The sequence below is a fragment of the Simochromis diagramma genome, unplaced genomic scaffold (assembly GCF_900408965.1).
Source record: "Simochromis diagramma unplaced genomic scaffold, fSimDia1.1 OVJJ01000466.1, whole genome shotgun sequence".
In the NCBI taxonomy this organism is placed as follows: domain Eukaryota; kingdom Metazoa; phylum Chordata; class Actinopteri; order Cichliformes; family Cichlidae; genus Simochromis; species Simochromis diagramma.
This window is the reverse complement of record NW_024387287.1, coordinates 506,776-525,926: the sequence shown is the minus strand read 5'-3', so window position 1 is coordinate 525,926 and position 19,151 is coordinate 506,776. Positions and strand designations below refer to the sequence as shown.

General features: G+C 40.8%; 1 protein-coding gene across 8 annotated transcripts in view; it reads left to right on the top strand.

Moving 5' to 3' along the window:
- The window catches only part of LOC120716232 (1-phosphatidylinositol 4,5-bisphosphate phosphodiesterase eta-2-like), a 145,784-nt gene that overhangs the window by 72,559 nt on the left and 54,074 nt on the right, over positions 1–19,151 (top strand). For 4 of the 8 annotated variants that reach the window (XM_040003678.1, XM_040003684.1, XM_040003685.1 and 1 more), the window contains exons 1-4: positions 968–2,894; positions 7,959–8,105; positions 14,126–14,369; positions 14,586–14,715. In XM_040003678.1, the coding sequence (XP_039859612.1) occupies positions 2,651–2,894; positions 7,959–8,105; positions 14,126–14,369; positions 14,586–14,715 (765 nt within the window). In that variant the 5' untranslated portion in view covers positions 968–2,650. Of the gene's footprint in view, positions 1–967; positions 2,895–7,958; positions 8,106–14,125; positions 14,370–14,585; positions 14,716–19,151 lie in introns of those variants that run through there. The other 4 variants (XM_040003679.1, XM_040003681.1, XM_040003680.1 and 1 more) reach the window with 2 other exon arrangements.

The window sequence follows — 19,151 nt, the reverse complement described above, 5'->3', positions numbered from 1 at the left end:
GCGATGTTGAAAACATCAGACCAATTTCAAACATGGACAAATATACCGGCATATTGGAAAGATGGGACAAGATTAAACCCCCAGTAAAGACTAAAAGCGCTGACAGATTTCTGTCATTTATTCCAGCAGCTTTTCTTTATCGTGTAGAAAAACTGAGACCTGTATTGAGCTGAAGATATCGCACGGATTAAATATGCAGTTTACATCTTTACACTTACAGGGGAATTTTCCTGGTCCATATGTAGGACACCGTGTAAAATGAGTTTGACATCTGTTGTACTAGTTTCTTGTACTCAAATGGCTTCCAGCAAGTCTCAATCTACTAGAGGACATTTGGGATGAGAATAAGAGATTTGCATGGTTGATGTGCAGCTGACAAATTTGAAGCAATGACATGATGAGAAATCTTAGATGTTTCCTGCACCTTGGTAAAACTATGCTGCAAAAAATTTAGAGTTCTGAAAGTTCTGAAGGCAATAGGGGGGTCCATCCTGGTACCAAGTTGTACCTAATAAAGTGGCTGGTCAGTGCATATCGTGTCATAATGACAAGGCTTGTTATCGACGTGGGCTCAGTGCAGAGAGATATTGAGCTAAGACTGTGCAAACAGTGACAATCCCATGTCTCAACAGTCTGAGACCAAACAGTGGGGTTTATCAGAGATGGAGTGGCCACCTGTTTGTTTAGCTAAATAGAACATAGGATTTCATGCTGGAAATTTTCAATTCAATTCAACTCAATTTTATTTACACAGCACCAAATCACAACAACAACAGTCGCCTCAAGGCGCTTTATATTGTAAGGTAGACCCTACAATAATACATACAGAGAAAACCCAACAATCATATGACCCCCTATGAGCAAGCACTTTGGCGACAGTGGGAAGGAAAAACTCCCTTTTAACAGGAAGAAACCTCCGGCAGAATCAGGCTCAGGGAGGGGCGGGGCCATCTGCTGCGACTGGTTGGGGTGAGAGAAGGAAGACAGGATAAAGACATGCTGTGCAAATCAAAGAGGGCTTGGTCGATTTGAATGGATCAATATGTTTATTTAGATGTCACTTATCCAATCTAACAAACAATGTCGAGTCGACTGTCCACTAAGTGGTAGGCCATGCAGATGCTAAGGTGTGTAGTGATGGATGTGTACTGGAGGTTCTTACTGTGGACGTTTCAGTTACCTCAGCTCATTCTGCCTTTAAATTCCTAAAATACACAAACACATTTGTACAGTCATTTCGCATGTAAATCAACTGGGTCCAGTTCTCTTGAATGGTGAATGGGAACACGTGATATCTGCATGGTACCTGATACCTGGTGCCTTTTAGAGAGCAGAGCTGTTATGGCATCACCATGTGTAGCATTTCCTGTGCTTGTGGGCATCCTTTTTTTTTCATGTGGTATAAGGCGTGTGCTGCCACCATCACCTCCATAAGAGTTGCAGCTGTGGTACATGTGCTGCCTACATTACCTGTGGTACCAGAAAAAGAGGAAAAGTCAAACTGCATCATACGTTTAGTTTTTATGCAATCTGAACATAGAAATAAAAATTCCAAATATTATCAATGTAATCTTGGTTGTAGTTTCATATGGTTTTGTCATTTTTCTACATTAAGCTGTTCTGTCTTCAGTATCTGGTATCTGTTTGTCAAGCTCAGGGATTTCAATCCAAGCCTCTGACATCATTTTGACTCAGTATGCTCACACTGCTGCATCACACAGTCAAGAGCCTGGAATTTGACCTGTTTTATGATGAATTTATTAATCTGGTGCAAGATAATGGTAAACTCCTCATATGTACTGATATCTGAGCCCCAGTAAGACGGCAGCTAGGTGCTTTGATTTAGCTGGGACTATGCGATATCTGCAGATGGGTGGGGGTACCTGACACCTCTCTTTCAGAAGAAATGTCCGTTGACACGACTCATATTAAACAGACTTTTTAATTGGTTTTGGAACATTTTTATTATGACCTTGTTAAGCCTTGCTGACTTTTCTCACTCTCTTCCTGTTGGTTGTTGCATTTCAGTTCACACATTTAGCAAATCTCCTGGACTGGGATTACAGCTTGCTAGGGATTTAGGATTTCTGCCTGCCCAACACATGTTGCACAGTTACCTTTGTGAGTTGTGCTTTCATGTCTGTTCTGCTGTCCATTGCTGCATTCTCTCTGTCTTTCATGAGAAGCCAGCCGTTTTGGCTGAGTGTATCCTGGGGACTAAGGAAACAACGACACGGCACCAAAGCTGCATCTTTTTGCTCTGAAATGGAACAATATTGAGATGGTTTTGAGATGAGCAGGTTTGCTGATGCAATAACATTTGAAGATTACTGATAAACTGTTTGAAGTGTTCAGAGAGTGATTTTTTTTTATTTTACGTGTGCTTTTTTCTTTGCATCTGTTTTGAAGCTAAACATGAAAGCAGCCCCTGATATTACTGATAATAATCCTTTTGTTTTTGTGGTTAGTGGAGTTGGATGGTTTACCTGTAAAGAACGTTCACTTTAAAGAAGTTGTGACTTCTTTTTTTTGCAAACTTAATTGACCCAAAGATTATCCACATTGATTCAGATTAACTGTCTGTGGGAACATTTCTGCAACTTCGAGGCAGCATCAAAACCAATCTCTGTTATAAGTGAGCAAATCCGAGATGAACAGCATCTTCAGCGTCAGCCCGCTGTCTTCAGCCCTCGTGTGTACCACTGCTGCTGCAGCGACTGGGGACAAGCCTGGACTTTTGGCTAAAGGGGCTTTTATCACAGAAGAGGACAAAAACAAAGATGTTGTTCCCAATAACAGCCAGCAGCAGGTCTTTCTGACACATGTGGTGGAGGAATTCTTCTGGATAGGCAGCAGCATTGTGGCCTTTTCCAAGTGGAGACTGGGCTACATGGGTAAGCTTAATCACATGTGTGTTGCACAGAAGTAGTGTTTCCACAGCTGAGTGGGTTGGGTCTGTTTTAATGAACCCAGGCTGATTCTTTTATTGTGGGAAAGTTCAGAGTCAAACTTTGGTGTGGACCAATGACCAGGCTGAGGAAGAGCTTCATCTACCGAATATGTTGTGGAAGCAAACAAGACCAATCACAGAACTGTATGATTTGGTTAGTGGGTTTGGCAATTCAAAAGCTAAATTAACCACTCTCATCCTTCATATTCTCATAACCAGTGACCAGTAATGTGCTGTTTATTAACTGCTATAAAATGCATCTTAAACTTTGTACCAACAGGAAGTTTAAACTGTAGAGTGGAAATAACCCCAACTCTAACAACAGATGATGCTGCAGCAGCATTCTTTATAAGAAAACTGGTTCCCAATATTTAACATGTAGGTGCTGTTCAAAAGAGATCCCTTTGCTAATTATAGGTTTACTGTGGTCTCTAATTCACTGACACAGTGACTTTGTCAGTCTTCATTATGTCTGTTGCCTCTGTTGGCCCATCTACAGATGGTTCGCTCTGGGCTTAACCCAGTGACCTGACTGAGGAGAATAGCCAAGTCCATCTCCTCGGCCCACATTGTGACTGACAGCAGGTCAGTGGCCACATTCAGGTCATCCTGCCACGTCACTGAGATCCAGGCCTCAACTTTACTTCCATTGCCACCTGTTGTCTGGTTACTGATTTAACTTATTTAACAAAGCTGCTAAGCTTTGTTAAATAAGTGATTTTCATAAGGACCACTAATGCCTATTCAGTTCAGTTTTATTTATATAGCAGCAAACTGCAACAACAGTGGCCTCAAGCTGCTTTATATTATAAGATAAAGCAAAACCCCCAACAAGCATATGACCCCCTATGAGCAACCACTTGGTGACAATTGGAAGGAAAAACTCCCTTTTAACAGGAAGAAACCTCTGGCAGAACCAGGCTCAGGGAGGGGCGGGGCCATCTGCTGCGACTGGTTGGGGATGAGGCAAGGATGGCAGGACAGCAAACACACTGTGGAAGAGAGACAGAGATTAACAGCACCTCCATGGCTGTTGTGTAGTTTTACTGATGCACATATTGGAATGCCACCCGAGTTTCTTCTGTATCCCACCGTTCAGGCTGCAGGACAGCAGGGACAAGCAGGTCCCCTCTCCAGATTAAGTCCATGTTGGTCAAACTCCCGACTGGACAGCCATTTGTTTTTGCTTCTCATAAGCTAAAATTTAATTAAAGTAAAATGCCTGTAAAAAGATGCAGTTTTTAACAATTGTATGTTTAATTAACAATATATGTGAACATTACATAAAGATAAAAACTTAATAAAGATAATAAAATTAAACCAAAAATAATGGCTGATCTACATGATCTCACCGGGTGTCACCATAACGTAAAACACTATAAAATGTGGACCAAGGAAGGAAGGAAAAAAAGCTGCTGTGTTTGCTTTTCCTATTTATTCTTCATAATGGTAACATTTGTGCATTTAAAGTGTTAATAATCTTCAGCTGAGATTGCTGTTGTGTTTTTTTTCTTTTTTGTTAAAGGTAATCAGGTAAAATGATTATTGTGCTGCATCTCAGTGATGCTCTTTTTCTTTTCACCATTATAGCTGGATAAAGAAAAGTTCTCTTCTTAGGACTTCTGTAGTGTCATTAATCATACATTCAGAGTCTGAGCCTGTTTTTTTTTTTTTTTTTTTTGTTTTTGTTTTTTTTTAAATCCATTTGAAATTCCAGCACTTTAAGTGTGAGGTTGTAACCATGGCAACAAGCCCAGACACCCAGTGGTGTCGACTGTACAGCTTTTCTGTGTGACTCATGCTCTAGTTTTGTGTCTAAAAGGTGTTGTTCATGTTTAGGATGCGATTGTCGTGGTTCTAAGCAGGATCAGGCAGCTCTGTAAACATGTCGTTACTGTTAGAGCAGTTACATGTTGTTCCTGTGAACACGCATCCCTCTCAGCTTTGTCAAAGCCGATGGTCTAAATCTTTTTTGGGTTCATTTTTGTTTCCTCTTGATTTGTCCCAGTTAGATTTATGCAGTCCTTATATGTATCTAATATCACCATGTAAAGCTTAATGCTCACGCTGTAGTTGAGGGCAGATCAGTAACACCACCTGGTTGGAGTGAGAAAACAACAGAGCGGAGCATAAAGGGCATTTTTAATAATGATGGTGTTTTTGATCAGCTGATAATGGGATTGATAACTTGCCAGGATCAGTGGCAGGATCATTTTCTCAAATTCTAATGGACCATTGTCCATCTGCATACAGAATGATAGACGAGTGGGGTTGAGTTTTTCAACTGCACGAAGAAAACCTCGATTTCTACTGGTGTGAAAGCACTGAATCACTGAGCTCTTTGTGGTATTTTGAGTTTTAATGCATAAAAACAACTAACAAGAACAGCTGTGTACCTTCATGTAGGCACAGTTTCCCTGTCATCTGATCTGTGGACTTACTGGAGCTTAGACTCCAATTGTGAACAGTTCAAACTAAACCAACAGACTGATGCTGTGTTGATTACAGCAGCTTGTGTTACCCGGGCTCAGTCAGCCTCCCACAGGCTGTGTTACCAACAGACAGATGTATTCCTTCATCTCTGTCCTGTGAGGTCTCTGTTATTATTATTTATTGGTGTCATGCTACATTTGTACATTATTTAAATGCATGATTCAAACTGGTTGATTCATGATTTTACTAGCAGGCTGTAGCCACGGGCTACAGTGTTGAAAAGTATCATTAAATTTGGAAACCTGTAACTTTCCAAGCTATGCTACTTGTCTGTGAGCACTCTTTAGCTAACTACACCAGGAAGAAGTTTCAAATACTAAACTTCCCAAGGGATTTTCCAAACTTGGCCAGCTACAGGATGTCAGCAAACATATTGTTCTTTTAGTTGACCTGCAGGGGAGGGTGAGCAGAGCATGCTTTTCTTTGCTGCGCCCTCATATGTGATTTAATTGTGTTTAAGCCAACCATAAAGCTGAGTGTGTTCCATCTTGAAATGGGTCTCTTTGAAAACAGTTTGATTAGATGTGTTGAAATGACACATGCTCACAAAAAGGACAGTCTGCTTGCTCTTCACCTTATGGACATCCTGACAGTTTCCCTCTAAAATCAGTGAAGAGCTGACTCTCGATGTATGCAGCGATGACTGCTAGAGTGGATTTATTTCAGACTTGACAAAGGGTTGAAGATGAGGCTTTCGATGGGTTTCAAGGCATCATTTTTAGCAGTGTGACAGTCTGCCGTGAGAGTCTGGATGCTGTGACAACAGATCATTTCATGGATAACTGCCCTCTGTTTGGCTAGAAGAGTGAAGATCCCCAGCTCTGTTACAGCTACTAGGCACTAAGAAATTTGTACTGGAGTTTGGCTGCCTTTAGTCACTTATACCCAATTTATGCTTGGTCGATGCAGCCCACAACTGCTGTGATTGGCAGGTTCAGCACCTGGATTTTATATTTTTCTACCAGCTGCCATTGCATATGAAACTTCGTGACACGGCCACACGACAATTAACATGTAATGCATGTTATGTCCTAAGCTCTCCAAAGGTTCTCTACAGAAGTCTAAGATGGGCATTATAAGAATGGACTAAAAGATGACCTACCTTATATGATTTTATCCTGCTGTGATGCCTCAAGCTCATGAAAGCACAGTGCACGCATTCGGGCCAACTCAGAGCCATAAAACATATGTTTAAAATTTCAACAACATGCAAAATGTGTACACTTTCTTTGAGTAGTTAACGGTGTCCTGAAACACTATGTGCACATGCTTTGATTTGCTGTAACATTTCTTTAATTCATGCATTCATGCCAAATCTGTGACGTCTGCTCAATATGTTGCAATATGTCATAGGGGGAAAGAAAAAACACATCACATTTTATCAGCTGCAGCATACCAGCGGGCTTACACACAGCACACATGGCACACAACTGTGCTAGTGTTACTGTAAGTACTACTGTAAGGGTTTTATGTAGCTCTGCCATGTGGAGTACAGTAAAAATCTCACAGCTTGATTATGTTACGGGAGCAATTTGCTAGCTTGATATGGCTCGAGTCAGGTGTTTTGTTTTTTGAACAATTGAAAATATTTTACACTTGACACTTAGACTTATTGACAACACAGAGCATTAGAAGGACTTGACTGTTACTGTAAAACAGACATTCAAAATTTGTATCTAAATTGTAACAAAAATCTTTCATCAGAAAAACAGAAATCAATGCTGTTTCTGGTGTATGGTGTGAAAAATGTGTGAGTGGTGCAGCTCAATAGGCATGCTGTGATGAAGCATTGGTCTGTGGACATTGTTGTGGCTTCACTATTGATTCTTCAAAAAAATAAAATTGTGTTCGCTTAAAGCCAAGAGGCCGCTCACTTCTTGTCTGCCACACAATATTATCCAGTGCATTAGTTTCCATGATCACAGCGGGTCGTCTGTATGACCACAGCTCCGTTTCTGCTGTACAAACACTATCTGCATATTTTTGGTGAGAATTTATAGCACGAACACTTCTAAGGACAGATTCCCACTTTCTTAATAAAAACAGTTTGCCTGCCTCACATTACCTTAAATGCAGCATTACTAATGCAACGGGCATGTTAGATGTCCTAACATAGTGTGGATGTGTGAATGCGGATGTGGCCTAGTTTCCTCCATGCTGCTGTGAAAACAGTGGATGCTACAGAAAAATGAAACTGATGTGGTCAGGCGGGGTGTAACCACGGCACAGGGACATGTGGTTCCCACACCATCTAGTGTGGCTCTACTGTGATTACCACACCATTCACTTGCTTTGGAGGAAGCAATTGCTTTGCTTTACAATTCTGATGGATTTTGATGAACTACACATATATATTCATGTGTACATACATACTTCTTGAATGAAAACATGCAGTGTATGTACATTTCTGTTTCATGGTTTCCTGTGAATTTCAGTGCACATTCCAGCAGTTTCCCTTTTGACAATATTCCGTGTTTTCGTCTGTCTGTTTTGTTTTGTGTTTTCTTGCCTGCAGTGGAGAAATGCATGAGCTCCATGCAGATGGGGACCCAGATGTTGAAGCTCCGCGGCAGCTCCAAGGGACTCGTGCGGTTCTTCTATTTGGACGAACACAAGTCCTGCATCCGCTGGAGGCCGTCACGCAAGAATGAAAAGGCCAAGAGTGAGTGTTGTCTTCTTAAAGGCACAGTAAGAAAGCGGTGTGTCGCTACTGTGGGACTTCAAATATACACTGATCAAGCGTAACATTATGATCACTGACAGGTAAGGTGAAGAACACTGATCATCTTTTCATCACGGCACCAGCAAGAAACTGAATAAATTATCAAAGTTCATGTTAGAAGCAGGAAAAATGGGGAGGCATAAGGATTTGGATGAGTTTGGCACAAGCTAAATAGTGATGGCTAGATGACAGGGTGTGAACATCTCTGAAGCTGTTGTGGGGTATTCACATTCTGCCATTGTCAGTATCAAAAATGGTCCAATAGAGCAACCATAGTTGACAGAGTCATGGGTGGCCAAGGCTCACTGCTGGTTCTGATAGAAAGCTGTCAGAATACACAGTCCATCGTGGTTTGCACGTGGGGTTGCATAGCTGCAGACAGGAAACGCCTGCAATGGGCATGTGATTATCAGGACTTGACTTAACGTGTGTATGTGTGTATTACCTGGGAACACATGGGACCAGGAAGTATTACAGTAAAGAGGGCGTACATCGTGATGCTTTGGGCAATGTTCTGCTGGGGAACCTTGGGTTGTGCCGTCCACGTTCTCAGAATGGTTTGAGGAGAACAACAAGAAGTTCAAGGTGCTGACTTGGCCTTCAAATCAAATTCCATCATCTCAGTCCAGCTGAGCATCTGTAGGATGTCCTGAACAATCTGTGGAGGCCCCACAAAGGTGTGTTTGAGCACACCTTTAGGGGTGTAGTGACAGCAAACTATGTACCAACATAATATTGGCAGGTGGCCTTAACGTTGTGCCTGAAGCTACCGGACCATATTTTTAGTGAGAGGTGAGGCTTTATTGAAATTTCAGAGCTATTTCTACATGTTGTCCTTGCAAAGATATCTCAGCTCGATCGTCCTGAGTGTGAGCTACATCTTCAGTGAAGGATACAACATAAGGCCGGGCAATACGGACAAAGAATTATATTCTGAAAGATCATATATTTATAGTCTGAGTGGGTGCGTACAGTCTTTTATACAACACCAGCACTTTGACCAAATGTAACTTTAAGCAAATATGTTAAAAGAATATATATTAGAAGATTTATTCCTGCATGTCATTCTACTAAGCCGGCTGAACACAGACTGGCTTAGTAGTAGCAACAATACTGCTAGCACAATAGACACAAACTAAGTTGAAAGAAGAAATAAGAACTGATTTCCGGTGGATAACAAAAGAGACCTAAGGATAAGCAGATCAATGTAACTGGAGGAGGCCCAAATTAGCAGCAATACCAGAGTTTATAGAAAATACAGAAAAGTGGATATCAACAGCACAATCAATGAGTATTAAGTATAAAAAAGTGAATAAGATTCATAATATTATTTCTTAGCTAAGTCTGAAGTAAACAAGGAGGAAGATATTACATGCTAAACAGCTGAAAGCTAAAACAGAGTAGCTGGTCATTGCAGAATCCAGTGCAAGGATAAAGTGTTTGAAGAGTATAAAGCATTCAAATGGCCTGATTGAGTCAGCAGCTTGTAAAGCATTGACTACTTATGCTCATGTTACATGAAAAGTGGAGAATGACAGCCTTTGAGACTGAAGACTAAGGAGGAGGATGGGCAAGCTTTGCAAAGCTGGTCGAACAGCATAATGGATCGGCCCATTAAAAAAGCTTTGGCTGTTAATAAGAAGCCAGTTATGGACTATTGTTCCATATGTTTCTTTTTAATTTTTGGCACAATAGTATTATCATGTGCTTCTGAGACCTTTTGGTAATTGTTTTGCTTCCTCCATGACCAGTTGGGGTCAGAAAGGTACGAGTCACAATAGTAATATATGAGGTTACCTTTTATACATGCTCAGCGTCTCAGATCTGCTTCAGTTTAACTGCTCAGCTAGAAACAGCAGATCATCTCCAAAGATCTTTGACAGATTCATGGTTAAGTGCACATTGTTCCCCTGTTTACCTTTCACTGTTTCAGGCTTTAAAGGTCTTATAGGTTTAACTCTTGCTCCAATAAATTTCCCCAACGGCCTGAAACACTTCCAATCCAAAAGAAAACAACAACAACAAAAAAGATTTTAGTGTTTTAGAAAGGAATCAAAAGGGATTTTCAGCAGTAGCTCTCAGTAGAAATGAGGTCTCATAGCAGCTTAGGGACTCTGTTCCCTGTTGCTCTGCCTGCTCCATCCCTGGATTTAATGAGCTTCTTAAGTCAACTTAATTATTCATCAGCTTTAATCTGCCTGCAGAGTGTCCTACACACAAAATAACACACATGCTCCCTTGAAAGTTAAAAACAATTAGAGCTTTATTTATTTATTTATTTATTTATTGATTAGTTGTTTTTTTGGAGGGGGTTGTGGTGGTGGGAGAACATCCTTTCTAAAAAAAACAAAACAAAAAAAAAACGTTTTGAAATTAAATAAGGCAGTTTTTCATTGATTCAGCTCGGGTGCAGAGCTCTGCTCTGTGCAGGGCTCGCAAAATCGCTAGCCCCACGTCCCGGGGCTAGCGATTTTTCCAGTCGGGCTACCAAAATCTAACTCAGCCCTGCCCGTCGGGCTATCATAGGAAGGAAAATATATGTCTTTGCTTTTGCATTCTTTCGCCAATGTAGCTGAGTAATTATAACAACAACAACAATCTTTATTTATAGAGCACATTTAAAAGCCTTGGGCATACCAAAGTGCTTTACATAAAACAATAAAAAATAAAACAGTTCACACATTGACATCAAATACATAAAGGTAACGAATTATGTTCACAGATAAAAGCCACCAATAAGAGTAAACTGCAGCACATAGGTTATAGCAAGGTAAGACTGTACCACCATGATAAAAGACACCAATAATGGAAAGATAGCAGAGAATTTAATACAATAGGTCAATAGGTCACTGCAAGCAAGCCAGCATTTAACTGGTAGAAAAGGCAAGTTTAAAAAGATATGTTTTTAGCTGTGATTTAAAAGAATGAATAGAATCAGACGCCCGGATGCCAATCGGGAGATTGTTCCACAGCTCCGGTGCAACTAGAGCAAACGATCGGTCACCTCTAGATTTCAGTCGAGATCTGGGCTGAACCAGCAGTAACTGTGAGGATGACCTTAAAGCCCTAGCAGGAGCATATGGGTTTAATTATGTCTTTGGCATCGATGAGCCACTGTCAATATGTGACATATTGAAATTGCGTTTGAATTTGCGCTTGTTTTTTGCTTTCACTTTCATTTTGCGATGGCGCGAAAGGTGTGTAGAGAGCAGCAGCACTGATTGGTGAGTGACGATTAATTGCGCACCAATTCCTCTGACTTCGTCTTATCACTCATTAGCTTACTATTCAAACGCGACAAGTGAAATCTCTCGCAGCAAGCTTAAACATGTGAGAGGTTGAGTGCGCAAAGAATCGCTGACTGTTATGTAAGTACGTGTGTAAAAGCAGCAGGATTTACGCTGGTATTTTAGTTCTGCTGAGCCAAATAAGACAGGTCAGGGTGAAGAAGGGGCAGCCAAAGAAAAGCTTACCACAAAACGGAAAAGTTATGACAAATCAGACTATGAGGCAAAAAGAAAGCGCAGCTTTTTTGGTTTCATGGACAAAAGAATTTCTGTGGCTGGAATATGACAAGCTAAATAACATGATGTTCTGCCAGGTGTGTTGTGAGTTTCATTTGATTTCTGAGTCGACAAGCGCCTTTGTTACTGGGACTAGTAATTTTAAGAAAGACCCCATCAGAACCCATGAGAAATGCAAGAAATGCATTATTGCCCAGTCTGCAGTATCTTTCCAGGAACAAACAGCAATTGCAAAAAACATACTAAAAATAAACCAAGCACAACAAGAACTCCTGAAAAAGCTGTTTAGAACAGCGTGCTATATTGCAAAGAGTGAACTACCATTGGCAAAATTTAGCAGTCTTTGCAAACTTCAAAAAGCAAATAGCCTAGATCTTGGTTCCACTTGTCTCTTACCCGTGACTTCAGTGGAAATTTCAGGTTCAGGATCTGACACAGACTGATTCATGTCCTACACAGTTCTTACAAGTTCATAGAAATTTCTGTTCAATTTGAACCAAGTATTTGAGTTGATGATTGTAATTTTTATACAGTTGTTGTGATTTTTATTTTAACAATTTTTTTGATTAATTTTTGTTTCCATTTCAATATTATACTTTAATGTATAATATTGTAATGGAACATAAAAAAATTGCTTTCTTTTTTTATTCGGGCTACTTAAATTTATTTTGGGCTACCAAAAACTGAAGAATGCCTGGCCGAAGGGCTACCACAGATTTTGAAATTTTGCGAGCCTTGCTGTGGTCTACAGCAGTGACTTGCCCACAGACACACCCACTGGTTCAGTGTCACATGCTGAAGCCAATCAGCAGACTCTTAGGCTAACAGGAGTAGCAGTAACATGTAAAGTACCACTAACTTTAAGCATCTTCTGTAACTGATTATGGGGATGTGTCATGCTGTATCATACCGTCCTTGTATTCATTTTTTACTGACAAATAAGTCGATTACATGGTGTCAGCGTGTCTTTAGCCCAAACATGGCTCAGAGGAAGAGCCACCTGTCAGCCTGTGATGACCAGAGCTACAAGAGATCAGGCCTCCACCAAAGCACAATACTGTTTAAAATATGCCAGGAAGCTGTTCCTGCTGAGAGTAAAAACACCAGACTTGTTTCAACACTAGTGGCATAAACAAATACAAGTGCAGCCGCTCAACACTCAGCTGAGGATTGCTGCACTCCATATTACAGGAAGTGCAAATGCTTCATAGAAGTTACTGATGTGGCTGCATGGCAGAAGAGATGGGTTGAAGTAAGTGGTAAAAAAAAGCCCCACCCCACGTAGAAAAGAGTTTTATTTATGTGACGATACTGTGCACGCTCCTAACAACGTACGAGGCTAACTTGCTGTTATTTATAAACTAAACATTTAAGCACTCATGTTGTACTTCACATTTCCAAGGTAAACACTACTAAGGCTACATTTCTGCTTACATTTCCTATACTTACTTTATACTGTGTCACTAAAGTTGCACAATAGTGGACAAAGAAGATGTCATTAGCCCCAATGGATGTTCGCAGCAAAGACGTTTCTCTTGAAAAAAGTGAACAAGCCACACAAATTCAGTGTCTGAGTGGCAAAAACATGAGAATATGCTTACAATTAAGTTAGCAGTTAACCTCAGAACAAACCAGAATTAAGAAAACAAAGAAATGCAGAAGACAAAATTACAGGAGAAGAGAAAATAAGTGGTTCCTTCCATCAGGAAACTGAAGTCATGTGATGCTCTGATGCTCCTATTTCTGCATCAGAGCATCTACTACAGATTGTTGTTGTTTTACGAAGCAGCAGTGTGACGACCTGAGGACAGAGATCCTGTCTGTGATGTGGTCAGAACTAAGCATCATTTGTTTAAAACTTGTTATGTTATCAGTAATTAAGTGCCTGTTCTACCAGAGAGCACAGGCACTTAACTGAACTTTATTTGTTTCGGAGTTTAAACCAATCCTGAGCTGTTAAAATGCTGAACTGTAGGTGAAATACAGCCTGCTGTACAAGCGTATAAATGGAAAAGTTGTGACTTGTCCTCCTCCTCCTCCAAGGACCGGACAACTGACGTTATCATCGCCATCATCAGCAACAGACAGTGATTCCAGACGTTCTCCTAATGCTCAACACTCTGGACACAGTTTACGCTTGTGCATAATTTATAAAATTATAGCAATAAGAAGAACTTGAATTTATTATAGTAACTCCCCCTGTGAGGTGTGCAAAGAACACTAACAACCAGATGGCAGCATACACAACCCAGCAAGAGCAAGGCTCAAAATAAAGTTAGAAAAACGATACACAAGAACAAATGACTCAACAGCCAGAGTACATCAAATTATTATTATTATGAATATTATTATTATACCTCATGGTCGGTTTACTCCCATACTGTGTTAAAGTTACCTTCTACCGCTAACTCACCGACTTGTTGTGTCCTCCAACAGTTTCCATCGACTCCATCCGGGAGGTGTGTGAGGGTAAGCAGTCTGAGGTCTTCCAGCGCTATGCAGAGGGCAGCTTTGACCCAAACTGTTGCTTCAGCCTCTACTATGGAGAACACATGGAGTCCCTGGACCTGGTGTCCACGACTGGTGAGGAGGCACGCACTTGGATCACAGGCCTCAAGTACCTGGTGGCTGGGATCAGTGATGAGGACAGCCTTGCTAAGAGGCAGCGCACCCGTGACCAATATCCTTTTCATTGTACTGTTTACTTTCAGCCTCTTCACCTGTATCGTGTAACTGCATATGTTACATACTGTAGAATTTCAAAACATTAATAGAGGGCAATTTAAAGCATTGACAGGCTGAACTGACCCATTGCACTGACGTTACACTGCTCTGGTTATAAACGATAAATGTGCTGAACTGTTGTGGTGACTTTCCTTAACCAGAGTGTCACCACATGGCTAAAGCAGACCTTCACAGAGGCTGATAAGAATGGTGATGGCAGCTTAAGCATCAGCGAAGTTCTCCAGCTCCTGCACAAACTCAATGTCAACCTGCCCCGACAGAAGGTCAAACAGATGTTCAAGGTACAGAGCAAATTAACCTGAGTGACCTCTAGACTCAGGAGGACCGTATGGGACACAAAGGCATGTGTGGGCACATGGTTTAGTGAGGTGTTTAAAGACCAATAGCACTTTGATTTATTGTAGCACTGTGAATGGAAAACGTGTCTTCTGTCAGCAGCTGCTGAAATCAATCTTTCTCACAGTCAGAGCTACAGTCGTCATGTGCTAACCCTGTGGCTGGGCCTCACCTCCATCAGTCACTGAACTGGACTCATGGAAAGAAATCTTTACACAAATCTTTACGCAAAATTGCAAAAACAATTTTAAAAATGTGTACTGCCAAACAATAAATACTGATCGTGTACGTACGATTTATTAAGTTCAGCTCATAAATCTGATCATTTTACCTTCTGAAAACTGTACAAATGTGTAAAACTACATGCAGCATCTCTCTTGGTCACTTACAAAACCTTAAATATGTGTGGACGAATCGCCTGATACGCACAGTGTCCACCATCTGTTTTGAGACAAATTTAATGCTGCCATCTTCTCACCGATCCACAAATGTAAGATGCATTCAATTTCCAGTGTAAAACTGGGACATCTGAGCTTCCACTGCATCTTAGTTTGGGGTTCTACATCTTGGTTTACGCCTGTGGATCATATATAACTCTTTTGAGGCACTTCTCCAAATCTCTTTGTGCTGCTGGTTCCTGTTGGAGCATTTTAATGCAAGTAACTGACAAATAATATGGCTTCCTATGTGGCCCAAGATATCTGTGCTCCATTACTGCTGAGTATTAAGTAATAATGAGCAGGTATGTATGGCAGGGAGTGACATCATATTGACATCTATGGACACTAATTGCGGTGACTATGACTGTTATAAACCATCTGATACTGCAATGTGTGCTTTCTTTGCATTTGCACAGTCATCAGACAGGTAGTGTTTTTTGGTCAAAGATGTTGTTAACACTGCTAAGAAAGTTTGGAAACTCTGCATTTCATTGTTTTAAATGGTCACCTGTTTACAATTACCCTGAACTTATCAAGCCCAGCACTGGTGTAGTGGAGCTACTACTACACCAGATCTGGCGGTCTGTAAAACCCGTCTGAGCTTTGGCCCGTGTTTTGTCACAATTTAAAATACAGAGAATCATAGTTCTGCCTGTGGGGAAAATTCAAGTAAAAAATTCTAAATGGACTGTTTATTCCCCACCTATGCTTTCTGGCATTCACAAGTCTAATGCATCGGGGAACAACCTGCATATATTTGGATATTTGGCATGCAGAGAGGCCAGGGGTCAAACCACCAACCTTGCGATTAGCAGTTGACCTGCTCTACCTCCTGAGCTACAGCCACCCCGAGGGCAGGGTCAAGGTGCAACTAACAAGCACCACCATCATCTTCTGCTGCACTCATGCCTGCTTTCGCGTCTTCTGATGCAAAAATATTCCACCTGTATCCATATCCAACCTCGATCTCCCTGCACTGGCCAGCTTTATAGGATTAGGTAAATTATTCAATGCATTGGATATGAGGCTGAGAGCTAGGGGGGAGATTATGCTTTTAAATTAAAATGTCGACATTTGATATTATTTGGTACAAATTAATTCCCATGTATAAAGTGAGCGGTTGTAGTATTCCTGTAAAGAAAACTCACTCCAGAGGCTGTTGGTTAATTTACTTACAGCAATGCAACAGCATCTACAAGTGGATGTGATCCATGACTTACTAAGCTTGCTAGTGCAAAGGCTAATGCAGCTTGTAAAATGTGTAAAATATGATCCACTGTCAATCCAGGTCAAGAAAGGTGTTACTAGGTCACATGAGACAGCAGTGTGTGAGTGAGCAGGGAACAGACTGTGACTAATATAGATGTTGGCTAAAGGATTAGTGTGCTGAAGGTTGATTTGGCCCTTTTAGCCGGATTCCTGTCACTAAGTCAAGCGATCTATTGACAGTCAGCCATATGGTGCTGCTGGGACACAGATGGCCTCTGGCGTATTGCAGGTGTGTTCTGACACTGATGAGGATTTGTGTGTTAATGATCTCTAAACTCATTCTTTGGTTTAATCTACTTACAATGAAGATAAATAATAGTGTCCTTACCTCTTTCTCAGTGTGTAGCGATACTACATATGATCACATTCCACACGTTACTGAATATACTTTACCACACTAAGAATGAACAGTAAAAGGCACACAGGGAGAACAGATAAAGCAGTGCAGTCATGTAAATGAGGGTAGACCAGTGCACCACAGACTTCATCATCAAATCTAACCATAAATAACTAAACATTTCCATGGATGTATTAGTAGTATTGTATCAGACAACATTACTTTTCTCTACTTGGGAAACTAGCAAGTGAATTTTCAGTAAAACTTGTTAGAGGGAAAAAGTTGCAGTGAACCACTGTGGAACAGGGCAGGTGGGTGTGCATCCATTTAACTTTTTCCATACGAACACCATGGATGCCCGGGTTACAAATTAATAAGCTCTTGTCCTTAAAGACAGCGTTTATTTACCCAGTGGGGCAATTTTTCACTACTTTTGATTTTACCTTTAAAAACTATTTAGCTTGCCTTATTTGATATCATTCTTTTCACCACATCCTCACATTTATAGTTACATATACATACTGTAGAGAACTGATCTAAACCACATAAAAAACAAAAAATCTGAGTAGGAAATGGTTAGATTTTTCTTTTACTGTAAAAACCACAAAGATGTTTATTGAATCATCTTCATAACTTGAAATGCAACTGTAATTTGTAAATTAAAGAACTTCTGCATAAAGTAAGCCAATACCTCAAGTCGGTTTTTTTGGGGGTTTTTTTGTTTTTTTTTGGACAACCATTTAAAAATATTCCTACCGCTAAAATTACAGAACAATTAAGATGCGACGCAATTTATTTGTGCCACTCCAAAAATAGTTTGTCCACCACAAGACAGAGGAACACATCGCAGGGCTGAAACCTGCCGGCCTCACATCTCAAAACTCGTTATCGATATCATTCGCTCTCTCACTTGCTCTCTCACTTGCTCTCTCACCATTGTCACTCCTAAAACGTTCTTCTCTTCAAGCATTCGGCTTGGTCTGCTGATCTGCTGTGTCCAAAGTCCCACTAGGTAACCAAGCCCAGTAGGACTCCTCCTTCAGTTTGATGGCTCCCTTCACCTTTTTGGGCTCCTTGTAGCAGCCTCAACAATAGAGGTGCAGAACGTGGTCCATTTGGACTTAATGTCCCCAGCCATTTCAGAATGCTGTTGATGTTTTGCTGGAGGTGGGAGTCGGAGCTCTCACGGACCTGGTAAGACAATACCAGCACATTCTCTGTGCTGGTAATAAATGCATGAACTACTTTTTCAGCGTCACTCTGAGACAGGATATTTCTAATTTTAGAGATGTTGCACAAATGGAAGAAAGCAGTCTTACATATTTGTTTAATATGTGCATTGAAGGACATGTCCTGGTCAAAATGACTCCAAGGTTCCTCACAGTGTTACTGGAGGCCAATGTAATGCCATCCAGAGTAAGTTGTTTTTGTTTTTTCTGGATAGCATTACCTATGATTTTTCGGGCTGGGTTTTATCTGAATTTCAAAGCAGAAAATTAGAGGTCATCCAGGCCTTTATGTCTTTAAAAACATTCCCACAGTTTAACTAATTGGTTTGTTTTATCCGGTTTCATGGATCGATAACATGAAAACTAACTGTACAGGTTGTGCTGAAAAAAATGATGCCAAAGAAGGTAAACTGTTTTTAAAACCGAAAAATAAATGTGAAGTTAAATTAGTGAAAAACTGCCAATTTCATCCTGGACCCCAAAGGATTAATGACATCGGAAAAATCCAAAAACATCATTCTCATAAAGCCCTGATGTGTCCTTTGTCCTGTCCTCTTCTTTTCACCCCAACCAGTTGTGGCAGATACAGTGGGGCAAAAAAGTATTTAGTCAGCCACCGATTGTGCAAGTTCCCCCACTTAAAATGATGACAGAGGTCAGTAATTTGCACCAGAGGTACACTTCAACTGTGAGAGACAGAATGTGAAAAAAAATCCATGAATCCACATGTTAGGATTTGTAAAGAATTTATTCACAGGGTGGAAAATAAGTATTTGGTCAATAACAAAAATACAACTCAATACTTTGTAACATAACCTTTGTTGGCAATAACAGAGGTCAAACGTTTACTATAGGTCTTTACCAGGTTTGCACACACAGTAGCTGGTATTTTGGCCCATTCCTCCATGCAGATCTTCTCGAGAGCAGTGATGTTTTGGGGCTGTCGCCGAGCAACATGGACCTTCAACTCCCGCCACAGATTTTCTATGGGGTTGAGGTCTGGAGACTGGCTAGGCCACTCCAGGACTTTCAAATGCTTCTTACGGAGCCACTCCTTTGTTGCCCGGGCGGTGTGTTTTGGATCATTGTCATGTTGGAAGACCCAG